General features: G+C 41.7%; 1 protein-coding gene across 8 annotated transcripts in view; it reads right to left on the bottom strand.

The window, feature by feature from the left end:
• LOC6505363 overlaps positions 1–11920 on the bottom strand; it is a 36645-nt gene extending 24725 nt beyond the window's left edge. For 5 of the 8 annotated variants that reach the window (XM_032455158.2, XM_032455159.2, XM_032455156.1 and 2 more), the window contains exons 1-3: positions 11690–11920; positions 10129–10727; positions 2488–2757 (exon numbers count right to left, since the gene is read on the bottom strand). In XM_032455158.2, the coding sequence (XP_032311049.1) occupies positions 2488–2757; positions 10129–10554 (696 nt within the window). In that variant the 5' untranslated portion in view covers positions 10555–10727; positions 11690–11920. The remainder of the gene's footprint in view (positions 1–2487; positions 2758–10128; positions 10728–11689) is intronic. The other 3 variants (XM_032455160.1, XM_044716015.1, XM_032455161.1) reach the window with 1 other exon arrangement.
• Positions 11921–13033: the final 1113 nt, after the last annotated feature.

Raw genomic sequence — 13033 nt, 5'->3', positions numbered from 1 at the left:
AAAAATGTCTTTGAATTGAATTTTATTTTATGTCGCAGCTCTCCTGGTTTTTTTCCTCTCCTTGTTTTACTGCACTCCGCTCCTATCCCACTCCAAAATAAATTGCCTTTATATAGATTTTGCTGATGCCGCGACTGCATTATGGGGATATTATTCTCCATCCTTTCTTCTGTTTTTTTCTGTTTGCCATTTATCTTCCTGCGGCAGACTTGGTCTGGCCGGGACTGAAACCTGTTTGCCTTGGAGGCTTTTCTCCCTTTTTCCATGCTCTCTGCTCTATAAATCGAATCATGTAATAACATAAAAAGAAGGGAATTTGATTGATATCGCTTAGCCATTTTATGTAAGTCAAACGCTTGGAACCGCAAAATTTCATTAACTTTTAGCAGCTGCCCGCATATCAAGCAGCAGATGCCATAATTAATAGCCTGCTGGTAGATGATTGGGAGTTGCCTATATGATGTGGTTCATCTGAATAATAGACAGCTGGACTTTTGCAACAAAAAAAAAAAAAATAAAGCCGAGATTTACAGCTCGGGCGCGTAATAGTTTCTTCCCATATATTTTAACTAATAAATGCATTCCATTTTATTGAAAATCTGTAACTACTGACATCACAGTCGTTTTAATGACCCACTTGGATGATACCGATTGCCGTTCGCCGTTCTAGCATTCACTTATCAATCGTTTTTTTCCCATTATACACTCCACTCGGATAAATAACAGTTTTGAAAGCAACTCGATAACTTGTGCGTTTTCCACCACTCATCATCGGTGTGGGCTTTTGACTTGGCCCAAAGCTGACAGCTAGAGCTGGTTCTTCTTGGCTCTTGCCAGCGGCCAAAAAAAGCGAATTGTCAGCCCGAAGATCTCGAAATGAAATTGAAAATTACAGAGCTACATGTCGGGGACTGTCTGTAACTGACTGATCGTAAACCGGTTGGGGATTGTGGGGCGGTGGTTTGGTGGCTTGGTGGCTTGGTCGCTTGGTGGTGGTGCGCATGCGCCGGAAAACCTGTCCAACGATTCGCTCTACTCTAAGCCATGAAGACAATATAATGGCTCGGAGAGTCGCTGCCGCAGAGCCAGCCGCTCAATGGCGCATCAATTATGTTAATGAAGCTTCGAATGTGTCTTGATATTGAAAAAAAAAGAATAACGAAGTTGTACAGGTTTTTTTTCTCTCAGTTTTTTTGAAAACAAAGCGGCCGGCTTTAGCCGGTTTTTCTTTGTTTTTACCCTGTCCACCTAAATGTCAGCTGCTAAACAATGAACCACAATCGACCAGAAAAAAAAACGAAACTCCTAAAATGCAATTTGCATACGTCGACCTTTGCCTACACCTTCACGCTTTTCAGTTACCCTGGTTTTCCAGCTTGTAATTCGGATTCTTGGCATCTCTTCTCGTTTGGAGATTTGTTTATGTTTCTAACTTGTTGACCGCCACCGGCTAAAAGATACTCTGCGACCCTGAGCTGATTTATCTTAGAGCTTGTGACAGCCGCACGTACACGCTGTAAATATTTTTATAAGCTATTTTTTGCCAAAGTTACACCGAAATGCCAGGCAAAATGTCAAACAGAATTTGTTGCTAGCACAGCAGGAAAATACTTTAATATTGTGTATTGCATATTAAAAGTTGGGGTTGCGTAATGTCGGCAGCGTTTTAGGGAAGTTCATGGTAGATTTAGAAAACAGTAAAAATTATATGACATTTTTATGGGCTTGTAGAGATTTATTTAAAAAATAAGATAGACTCTTTTAGTTTACTACAAAGACATCTTTTTACAGCAAGCATTTTTATTTTATAAAAATTTTATATCTGTGCAAACTCACTACTTTTGAAACTAAAGTTCTTAGCCAGAGAACACTGTGGTGACCCCTCGTAAAGCTCAACTTTGCATGCTTACTGATTTCATGGTGCACTTGCCCCCTGCTGCTTCAACTGTGGTGCAGTGGTGCGCACCGCATTTGATGTGGGAGGGTGGTATAATGCATGGTGGGGTGTTGGTTGCCTTAGCAAAGTCAATTGCTGGCATTTTGCTATGTCGTTGGTTTATGAAGATTATTATTACTACGATTATGATTATTGCATTCACATATTTTTTAGCTGCTTCACACTGCATTTAATGCAACGCTGATTCTTTGAGTTTATGGGATGCATGAAAAAGTTCCATCAGGGTCTAGCTACGAAAGGCCAGGCCAGGCAGAAAAAATAAGGCTTAAACTAAGTTGTATAATAACCAAACTAAACGAAACAAAACCAAACCAAAAAAATAATGGAAAAATACATTGAACCATTAGCCAAAGTTTTTTGTGGGTGGGAACTGGTGGAAAGTGCCATTAAAATGAAATCAAAGCCAATAGCCTAAAAATAAGTGGGAGCCAAGAACCAAGTCCAAATTTAAATTCAAATCCAAAACCATGCCAATAAACTCTATTTAAGAAACTAGGAATTAGCTAAATATTGGGAAAATGCGATCGTACCATATCGGGCCTGAAGTACACCTGTTGCGTATACATAGAGCTTTTCAGGGAGGACGTCTTATCCGGGAATAGAATGCATTTCCCAGGCGTTGATGTGGCTGCTGGGTTTGTTGGCTTCCCCGACGCGGCACTGGGTGTCAGGTTCTGGTGGGGATGGCCCACGCCCACATCGGTTTTCTGGGCGGTCAGGCTGTTCGTCGAATTTACTTTGGAGGCGTGCGAGAGGCGTTTCATATGCGTCCACATCTGATGCCACGGCGCCGTCTCTTTCTAAATTCGTTGTTCATTTGGGGTTTCATTTGTCGGTGGGTGGGTGGGGTGGATATTTGTCGATTGTATTTGTTGTTGTTGTTGTTTGTTTGTGGGCGGAAAGGTAGAAACGCGGGGCGGGTTTTGAGTAAATCATTTTTTTTTGCGGTTATGTAAGAGAGAGGTTTGTTTTTGTTTTGGTTTTCATTCGAGTTCGTGTGGGGGTACGAAAAAAACAGAAATAAATGGGAATTTTATAGTCAATTAATTTTTTGCCAATTTATAACTTATTTAAACTAAAATGTATATTTTAGAGGTTTTTTTATAGAGTTTTGAATATAATATAAAACGATTTGCAGTTGGAAAAATTGAATCGAAGTAGTTTTGTGTTTCTATCTCATATATTTTGTCTGTATATTAGGGATATTTTTGGAATGAAGTGTATTTTTTAAAGGAATTTTTCTTATCATTAATATTTTTCCCCCGTTTCGAATGGGAGAACCCCAACTCCTAAGCTATATTTTTTTACAACATATGATATCCACACGCACTTGGCACCCACTTAGCACTCGTCACCCTCCTCCCATTCCAATTTTAGTACACCCTCCCCCAAAGGCATTCGCCCAACTATGATGTCATAGGAAGCCAAATGCGCTACCAATTTTAATTCTATTTGCCGGGTGTGTGTTTTACTTTACTGACGAGTGGGTATGATGTCAACTTTGGGCCATTGGGTGGCGGCTCATTGCCGCCGGCGCTGTGTTTTAAAATAGGAACCAAAATTCCACGATAAGAGGCCAATACGGATGGAGTTCTAGACGCCTGTGCCTGATAAGCTTTCGTAATAATTGTAAGAATTTGCCCCGATTGGGTTGACTAATTTGATCGACAAGTTGTGGGACAAAAGAGGGAATCGGATTCCTAAGAAAGTTGAGGTAGGTGAACTATTAATAGGGTTGAAGAAATCGATCCAATTAAGTGAGTCATTTGCATTTGGGGGAGTGCAACTTGAAGGGAGTTTATTATTTTTAGAGGAAAACTTATTCCTTTTAAAATGGGTTGTAAGGAGAATTAGACTTTAACTGCGATGATGAATTGCTCTAGGCCACAAAGTACCATTTCACCTGACTCCACCCTTAATGATGTGTGAGTGCAGCACTCCTTGGTCCTATTATGCCATTAAAAGCTCGTAAAAAACAACGTCTAGGCTGGACACCACACCTTCAGCCCCATCATCATCACGTCATTATCTTGATCAGTACAATTTATGTTGGAAATCCCAACGCGGTCGGCAAATGCATTAAGAGTTTGTGCCCTTGTAGCTGAATGCGGTTATGGTTATGGTTAGGGGGTCGGTTCTCCTGGTATCCAAAGTACCCCCATTTCAGGGAAAAGAACCCTCCTCGAATGTGGAACATGCCACACACACCCCCCACACACACAGCACACACTACTTACACGCAGTTCGCACTAATCAAATGAAAACAATTTCCGTTTGTCATGCAAACAGTTGCAGCAACATAGCAGTAACCTACCCCCAAAAAAGAGTTAAGTGCAATGGGGCACACAGAGAAAAAATCGAAATAGGACTTAAACAGTTTTGGTTCTGCGAAACCCTAGGAAGGGTGCATTTTCTGTCAGTGCACGACAAGTGGAGAACGGAAGCAATGAAAATGGTCAGCCAGCAATTGCCCCTCAGCTCGTGCGAGTATTTGTGTGTGGGCTTGGGCCTGTGTTTTGGGCTGCCCCATTCTGAGGCACACAGACACACACATGTGCCTGCACATTGTGGCAGTTGCCATGACCCCGGGTTTATTGCACGTACCTCTCTCCCTTGCCCTGTTACTCCCTTTTTGTATTTCTATAGTATAAACAATTCATTAAAACGGGAAATGGCAATTATAAAGAAATTATACACAAAGCCAGAGAGCAATGAATAATTTTTTGTTGTGCCGTAGAACGGGGCAGAGTGGGGCGTGGCCCCCAAAGGCCTAAGCCGATATTAAGGCCCATTTTGACGTTGTTTCTTTGCTGTTTTGCTGAATATTCAATGCCTTAGACTTGCTTTAAGTGAGGCAAGTGCATGTGGCAGTAGCCCCCCACATAGTTGCAAACTTGGGAAACAAATGCCTGCCTTACTCACGCATTCGACTTGCAACAGCAACAGCAACAGCAACAATAAGCTGATTGCAATGCGGCAGCTGCCGCCAGTGTCTTCCACATCATCTTTGGCTGCATGCATCTTGTTGGCATGCCTCGTTTAACTTTAAGGGGCGGTGCTGGAGGGCGCTTAACTCAATTGCATATGCAACATTTCGTTGCAGTAGCAACAGTGGAAACGGCAACAAACTGCAATCTTGACTGTGCCGGCATGCAACATGTTGATGTAATATGCAAATTGTATGCCGCTGCCATTGTCTTGAGAGATTTCCTAAGAAACATTTCTCCAAGAAAACACAGCATTGCTGTCGTCGCTTAAAACGAGGAAGCTGGGAAAGCTGAAAGCCTCCAGATACTATAGGGCCTTGAAATAATGGTCCGATGGTATGGGACTTTATCTAGGCTTCCAGGGTTAGCTTAATAATAGATATCAAGAATTCCAGGACCTATCCGTAAAAGCTTTTCTTTACACATTCTAGAATTTGTTTACTCAAAATATTTAAAAGAAAGCAACTACAGGCAATGTGGACATTAAAATCCACCATATGTTTCTTTATGTTCCTGCCAGTATACAAAATAAATTTATATTTTTTTCGCTCCGAACAAATTGAACCATTTGCTGGTTAACACAGTTTTCTGGTCTTCCCCGAGGTCAACCCTTTCACACTCCCAGTTTACAAGCTGCTCCACAGTCTGCCATCTCCATGCACTTAATGCAATCTATCAAAATGCATTATAGGAAAAAAACAACACGACCAGAAAAAGAATTACAGATGGCAGCGGAATTTAGTGGGTCACTGTGGAGCGGCTTAATTGTGATATATCACTTTTCACGCCCGTGGAGGGGAATCAAAATTGAGATGTGTAACATCCCAACATCAAAACGCTCCGCCAGACCCAATAAAAGTAAAAGCCACAAAATATTTAATGCAATTTTCAGATTCCCCAAATATAAATGTAACCCAAAAATTAGCTTTAAGAGAGGAAAACAAAGAAAAACATTTTCCATTGGCATTTCCTTTTTGCATTTGTGATTTGGCTCCCCTTTTACCCCAATTCGGTAACAAAAATTGCACTTCTGTGTGCCATTTTGTTTTTCTGACTTGACTGGAAAATTCCTTCGCGTAACTGACAGCAGCTGCCTCTGCCTCTGCCTCTGCCTCTGGCCTGGCCCGGGCTGGCCTACCCAATCCCTGTCCACCCCCGCCCATGCAACCTCTCAAAGAGCCTATCAAGGCCCCTCAGCCTCCTCGGTCCCCTTTTATTTGCATTAAGCCCAGCCATTTATTTGTATATTTTATTGTGGAGCATATTTTCCGCTAAAGTTTTCTCTCTTTCTCGCCTTTATGAATGAAAACCCCTAAGAGGGGTTTCCACTCTGTGTGTTGTGTGTTGTGAGTGGGGTGTGGATGGGGGAGTGTGTGTTTGGGGGCGGTGCGCGTTGGGCGGTGGGCAGTGGGTGGGGTTGAATGAAATGATTTTCTCTGTATTATTTTCTTTTTTCTCGTCTCAATTTTATTTTTACGCATTTCTTGCGTGTCGTCTTTGCATCGCTTTTGTCTTTTCTCCAGCGCTTTCCCCCCGAAAACCAAAAAATTTCTTCCGTCTTGTTTGTTTAGTTTACGTTTAGTTTATCCAAGGGGTTTCCGAGGGGGTTAGCTCTACTTTCTGGCTGCTCCGATAAGAAAAATGTGTGTGGCGCTCACTTGTCTCTCGATTTATTCAACGATTTTTCGGGGCCTTGCGTGTTGGATGGCAATTCGGAAAAGCAAATGGCCAAACGACTCAAATTACCGACTGCAGCGTGGCTTAACCCCACGGAAATTCTATTTTCTATTTATTTACCTTTCGGCGGTTACTAGGTCTACGGTTATTGTTCTTCTTCCCCCACGACTTCTTCCCCGAATTTCTTGTTCGGACTTTGGCTTGTGTTTCTATTTATAGGCAAATTTATAGCCGACTAATTGAAGGAGAGGGTTAAATCGGCTTACTAAATATATGTGATCAGATTACGCGTTTTTGGAATACTTTTTAGTTCACACGAGTTTTCCTTACCAAGTATAATGGATTGTAATAGATTTGATTCGGCCTAATAAGAAATATAGTAATTCTGTCATCCCAAAATCATTTGAACCATACCTGACTCTTTAATTTGCTCCATTAGGTATGATTCATCTTTCGGCATCTTACCTCACCCATTCCTTCTGCTGATCTGCCTCTACCTCCCCTTAAAGGCAAATCCGTCAATATCTGACTCACTCATCCACACCAAAACCCAACTCACTGAACCCCAACCAGCGACCATTCAACACTCGACACAACACTGGCATTTGCTGACCATTTCTAAGGCCTCTGTGCATTCAGCCATGTAAAGTACAAAAAACATGCACTCTTCATTTATCATTCATTTTTTGTAGGCCTGTTTTTGTTATTGTTGCAATTAATTTGTTGCAAAAACACAGAATACAACAGAACGGTGCGAATATAACATTTTCACATATTCGTGTGGAATGTGTGCCGTTAAATTGAATTGCGCGCCAAAAGAGCAGAAAATAAATTGACATTGAATGTACAATTTATTGAAATTGTTTACGTGGCACTGGGTCCTAACATTGTTGGGGGTCGTTATGAAAAAATTGCCATGTAAAATGATGAAAAAGAAACGAAAGAGGTTTCTCTGCATCAGTTTTCTCCGTCACGGCTTTTCACTGGAACCACCTTTCTGCTCCAGATGCGCCCTGAGTTGGCCCTTCTGCAATTGCAGTCGAGTGCAACGATGCAAGATGGACACGGTCTTTTCGGACTCGGACTCGAACTCGGACTCGGACTCGGAGAGACACTCTGTGTGGGTCAAACATAAGTACAATGTATCTCACATAGAGTCTCATAGTCCGGCTCGTTGGCTGCCGGGCACGTAGCTTTGCTTTTTCCGTTTTCAGATTTCTTTGGCTTTCCATTTTGGCCCCCTAGACTGGCGCTTCCTACACTCAGAAAGACCCTAGAAATCAGACTATTTTTAAATAGTTGAATTATAGTTGAAGTTTTGACAATATGAGGGACAGCGATGTTTTGATTCATCTCTCTCTCTCTCTGAAAAAATATTTCTAAGAGTTGTATGTTAGTTTCTTCCAGTGTGTCTTACAACCATAACTCCCATTTCCCGACTCTGGTTACCGCTTTTGGCCCCGGTTTTGTCTTCGCTCGATGGCGTCTGCCGCACTTTTGCTCATATTTCGCATGGCCAACTAACGGGCCGCGTTGTCTTTGGGCCAATGCCTTTTTAAGTGTGACTAATTATGACTCGACGGCAGTCGGTCGGACACTTGAGGTGTTGTATTCTTGCCGCGAGTTCAACGCTCCGAGATTCTACCTTTCTGCCCCAAAAAGGCTGACACAAGCCAGCGACCCGCTAACATTTTCTGGCCTTGCGCAATCTACAATATCGATTTGGAAGTTTTGGGGAGAAATCCTGCAAGATTCAGGAGACCAACGCCGAAGGGACGCCTTCGATTGGCATGTAGGCAAGGAGTAAAAAATAGAGTAGTTTGCCAAAGCAAACTGCAGCTAAGGGATGAGAAGTTTTCTCGAATTATGCAGGCAATTTGGGCCGAAAACTCTTACGTACAATTTGTAACGATTTGACAAGCTGCAGGAGAGGGCCGAAAGCCCGTTTCGCCAGAGCCAGGTAATCAGTCTTGGCTTGGCCCAGGGCCAAACAGAATTGATGATGTGATATAAGAACTGTGAATCGGTCGGGCGAGCCAACTCAAAGATAGCCCAGAGATAAATGGCTTATGGCATGCAGTATTTCCCTGTGGTACTTGGCATTATCTCCCCAATCATTCACATTTGTTCCAAGATAAATACTTCCCGTCCAACATCGAGATAAGGTCCCACCAAATCCTACCTAAATTCCATGTACGTTCTACGATATCTAAGAACTGCGAGCCAGCCATTGTTATTGTCTGCCTAATAGATATATTTCGCAATTCATTATCTCAGTTTATGTTTCCTACCTGGGCAACATGTTTCTAGGCTACCTGGCCAGCCAGCCCAGCAGAAACCAGGAGAACCCTTGGTTCTCGTAACCAGTAAGCTTTAAAGAAATAAAAATTGAGCAGAGCCTAAGAGGCTTTCGCCAGATGATGAGACCCGGCACCGTCGAGATAAAAAACCGCCTGCGATAAGAGCGTTAACAAAATAATAACAAAATAAAAAGCATTTACATATAGCCAGAAGGTCGTCTTCGGACAGTCGGAGTGGCCAAGAGGCCTCTTCCTCTCAGCCGGGCGGGCAGTCAGTCAGTCACCTATAGCCTCCAGGGGCGCTTCGGGGGGCGGACCAGGGGGACTTGGGCCATTAGTGAAATGGCCCTGTCAAGAACTGCGGCTGGACCAGCAAAAAAATGTGTATATGGCTTATTTGGTTTAGCCATCTTCTCTCCATCCTCTAATGGCTTCCTTGCCTTTCCTGAGCTCGCCTCATTCGGTTTTAGTGGAAGGTAACCACTAATTTGCAGCATTGTCGAGACATTTGTTTTGGTTATGGGCCAAATCTAATAAGAGCTTTATAGGGATTGAAGAGGTCGAATATCTAATTGAACATTCAAGGGATCAGACATCATTGGGGCTTTAGATGGGGATGTAAAGCCATTTGAATATGTTGGAAAGAAGCCAGAACCAGACTCTTTGTTAGAGAGGCTTTACATTTTACACTCCATATTTAAAAACAAAACATTCTTAAAGAAACTTTAGCTTTAAATAAGGTTTGATTTTTTTTAGAACTTACGAGAATGTAATTAAACTGAAGACGCTTCTAAATGTATTTTGAAAAAAGCAAATCAGTTTTGTAAATCTCCTTTTCGATTCGAATTCATTTTTGAGTCTTATTTATTTCTTTATGACGTAAGCTTTGTAAATATATCTCTTAGAGAATTTTAGGAATTTCCCTGAAGGAAACAAAACGATCTTCTCTCGGTCATTTATCAAGCTTTCAAGGTATCCGAGAACTAGTTGACGAAAAATTTCAATAAATTAAAAGATAAAAATATATACGGCCCGAACCGATTCCCAAGATGATATTGCGGTGATAATGGACCAGGTTACTTGGGTACTTGGGCCTTCATTATCCAATCCCCCCCTGCTCCTCGGCCCCCGCACCCTTAATTGTAATTTATATCCTACGAATCTTTATAATTGTGTGAGTGTGTTCTGGAAAGTTGTAGGAACTCACCTTGGGATCCAAAACACTGCGCTCCAGGCTATCTTCACGATTCATGGTTGTGGCGGTGCTGCCGGTGCCGGAGCTTCCCCCCTCCCTCTGGCTGCTTCGTTCACGCTCCCGCTCCCGGCCCCGCTCCCTTTCCTGCTGCTCCAACCGCAGACGTGCCCGCTCCACACGCGCCAGTGTCGGACTGTCGAGTATGGACGGTGCCCGGGACGGGGGACGGGAGTTGTTCGCTGCATTCGTGTGCAATTGCTGCAATTGTTGTTGCAGCTGCTGCTGATGCTGATTCTGCTGGTGGAGCGTCTCGAGCGTGGCACTGTTGTTGGAGGAGGTCGAGCCCGGGGTGGGCGTGGCCGAGGATGACGAGTTGGTCATGGTCGCCGTCGACGTTGTGGATGCGGATATCGATGTGGATGTGGTGTGCATGAGCATTTTCCGTTCTTTAACTTAGTCTAAGCCGTAGGATTTTGAGCTGTAAATGTTTGTTGCTGTTGCCAAGCTCTCGGCTTGGATCGTTGGATTTAGCGGTTGGATTTAACTTAACTGCAACGCTTGCTTATTATTTATGGGGAATGTTGCAGTTTTTGAGTTGAGATTTGAGTTAACTGTGGGTGGAGAAGCGGAGGAGGTTTTTCCATTAGGCTCTAGGTATTGCAATTAGGAAACTTTCCAAACAAAAAACTTATGAAAGGTTAAAGGTTCTCAAAGGGGTACACTTGAAAGTATTCATTTTGTGTTGGTTTCTATTTTGTGCTAAAAGCTATCTCATAAAAATTATAAAAAACCCAGGAAATGTTGAAGAAAATTCTAAAATTTTCGACTCTGATCGTGGTTGTCAAAATCTACAAGCCATTAAATGCCAATTTTTACACCAGTCTTTTCTGAGGCCAGAAACCCATTCACACCTTTGGTTATTTATTCCTAGCTCAATTGCATTTCTTATCATTACTAGCCATTCCTCTCGCCCAATTTATGGCTCCTCTATCTGTCGCTGGCAGCCGCCAATTTCGGCTGGTTATTATTACCATTTTCCTTTCAACAATCCGCGCAGGAGGGCAGCCAAGAAATAGCAAAAAGAAGCAAATATAATAATAATAAATAAGAAAAAACTAAACAAAAACCAACACAAGAGCAGCAGCACTCAGTCAATAATTTTCACAAAACTGGTTTTCTTTTTCGGGTTTTTTGTTCAGGTCTGAAGTCTGTTGCAGGTAGTTTTTACTTTCGCACAATAAACACTGCGTGGATCGGTTGATATCGGTGCAAGAGGGTGGGAGGGGTAGTGCGGCAGGGAGGAACTGACAACTGCAAAGTGCATGCCGAAAGATACAAAAGTATCTTTTGGCATTCGCACCGATTCTTGGCCACTTTTCGTGCCGTTTATTGGCTGTTTGGCGTTTCTGTTTGTTTGCTGACGTCGGTTGGGGGTTCTTATTATTTATACAATATTTTCTTGGCGCGTAGCTTTCGCATCTGAGATGCCAAACACGTTTGTTTTCATATTTCCGCCGACATATTAATTCTTGAATTTGGTTTCAATGGAAATTTGTTTGTTTGATGCACATACTTTTTCATTTAGATATTTATTTTATTTAGATTGATTTTATTGGCAGCACGTCGCGTCGTATTTCTTTGCGGTTTCTTCTTGGTTCTCATGTAATGATTTGCAATTGAAAAAACCAATTTTGTTTTTGGGCAAAATTTTATTTTCAAATCGATGTGGGTCTTCCGCGCAAAGCAAACGAAGCGAACCTTCCACACGGGCTGCCCGACAACAACTGGCAGTACTAGCTGCGGAAAACTGGTTCGGATCCACGACCCGTGCATGGGTATGCGGGTGTCGCACAGTGGGCTGCAAGAATTTTGTAGCGGACGCAAGTTTTACTGAAGGAACTGAACTCCCAGGTGTAAATACAAAAGAATAATTTGAAATGGACCAAGCAAAGTCGGCCCATGCGAAATCCTGAAGGATATGGGATTACTTTCCTTATTTATCATGATGATTGAGGCAAACTAAAGTCTACCTATGAGCTTCTATAAAGTCAAAAATAGAAGTGGGTTTTCATTTTAACCCACTGTACATTGTGTCTTTGCCGTCGAACATGTTTGAAGGCCTTTGAACAAATTTCCCTCTATTTTGATTTGTTTACTCCGTTGGTTTAGTCAGCAGTATGCCAAAAATTCAAAAAACCAACACATTTATTTCTTGAAAGATCTAAGCAAAATATTGTAAAAATAAAGTTGTGTTTAGTCATACCCCTTAAACAGTCATTGGCTTGAAAGTTAAGAGTGTGATAACAGATTAAAGATAAGAATTGTTTTTAAATGTTTGAAGTTCATTTCCGATTCATGTTTTAATAGCATAATTTTTTTTATTAACTTAATCATCAATCAATCAAAAAATAAATTATTCTGCTAGATATATTTTTTACCAAACATTTTTATTTATAATTTAATAAATTCCCTCTGTTTGAAATCATTATTTCCCAAAACAAACTGAGTTGCAACCTCAACCAAAGCCAACTCAAACACGCTTCTGAGAAATTCCTTCACACAACAGGAATAATGTATCTTTTGTGTGATGAATGCGAATATGAAAGATAATGGTTAATAGCAAGACAGTTAAAAAATTGCTTATAATCTTATGATCATATGAGTGGCATATCGTTTACTTTTTTCAATATGTTTAAATACAATTTATTTTGTTTCAAATATATTAAATATAGAGATTTGTTTGATTGTCTTCCTCGGTCTCCCTTACCCTCCAAAAACAGGTTGTTTTTTGGGGGCCTTAAGGGGCTTATGGTCATCACAATATGTTGCATGCTCAGTTCAGTGCCCCGAAATCGGTTGAGAACTCATCTCGGTAGCGTTATTTCCCGTTTCTGAATTAAATAATCAAATTGAAAGT

This window comes from Drosophila ananassae, chromosome 3R (assembly GCF_017639315.1).
Source record: "Drosophila ananassae strain 14024-0371.13 chromosome 3R, ASM1763931v2, whole genome shotgun sequence".
Classification (NCBI taxonomy): domain Eukaryota; kingdom Metazoa; phylum Arthropoda; class Insecta; order Diptera; family Drosophilidae; genus Drosophila; species Drosophila ananassae.
Note: the sequence above shows the minus strand (reverse complement) of the source record. Positions and strands in the feature narration are given on the sequence as shown.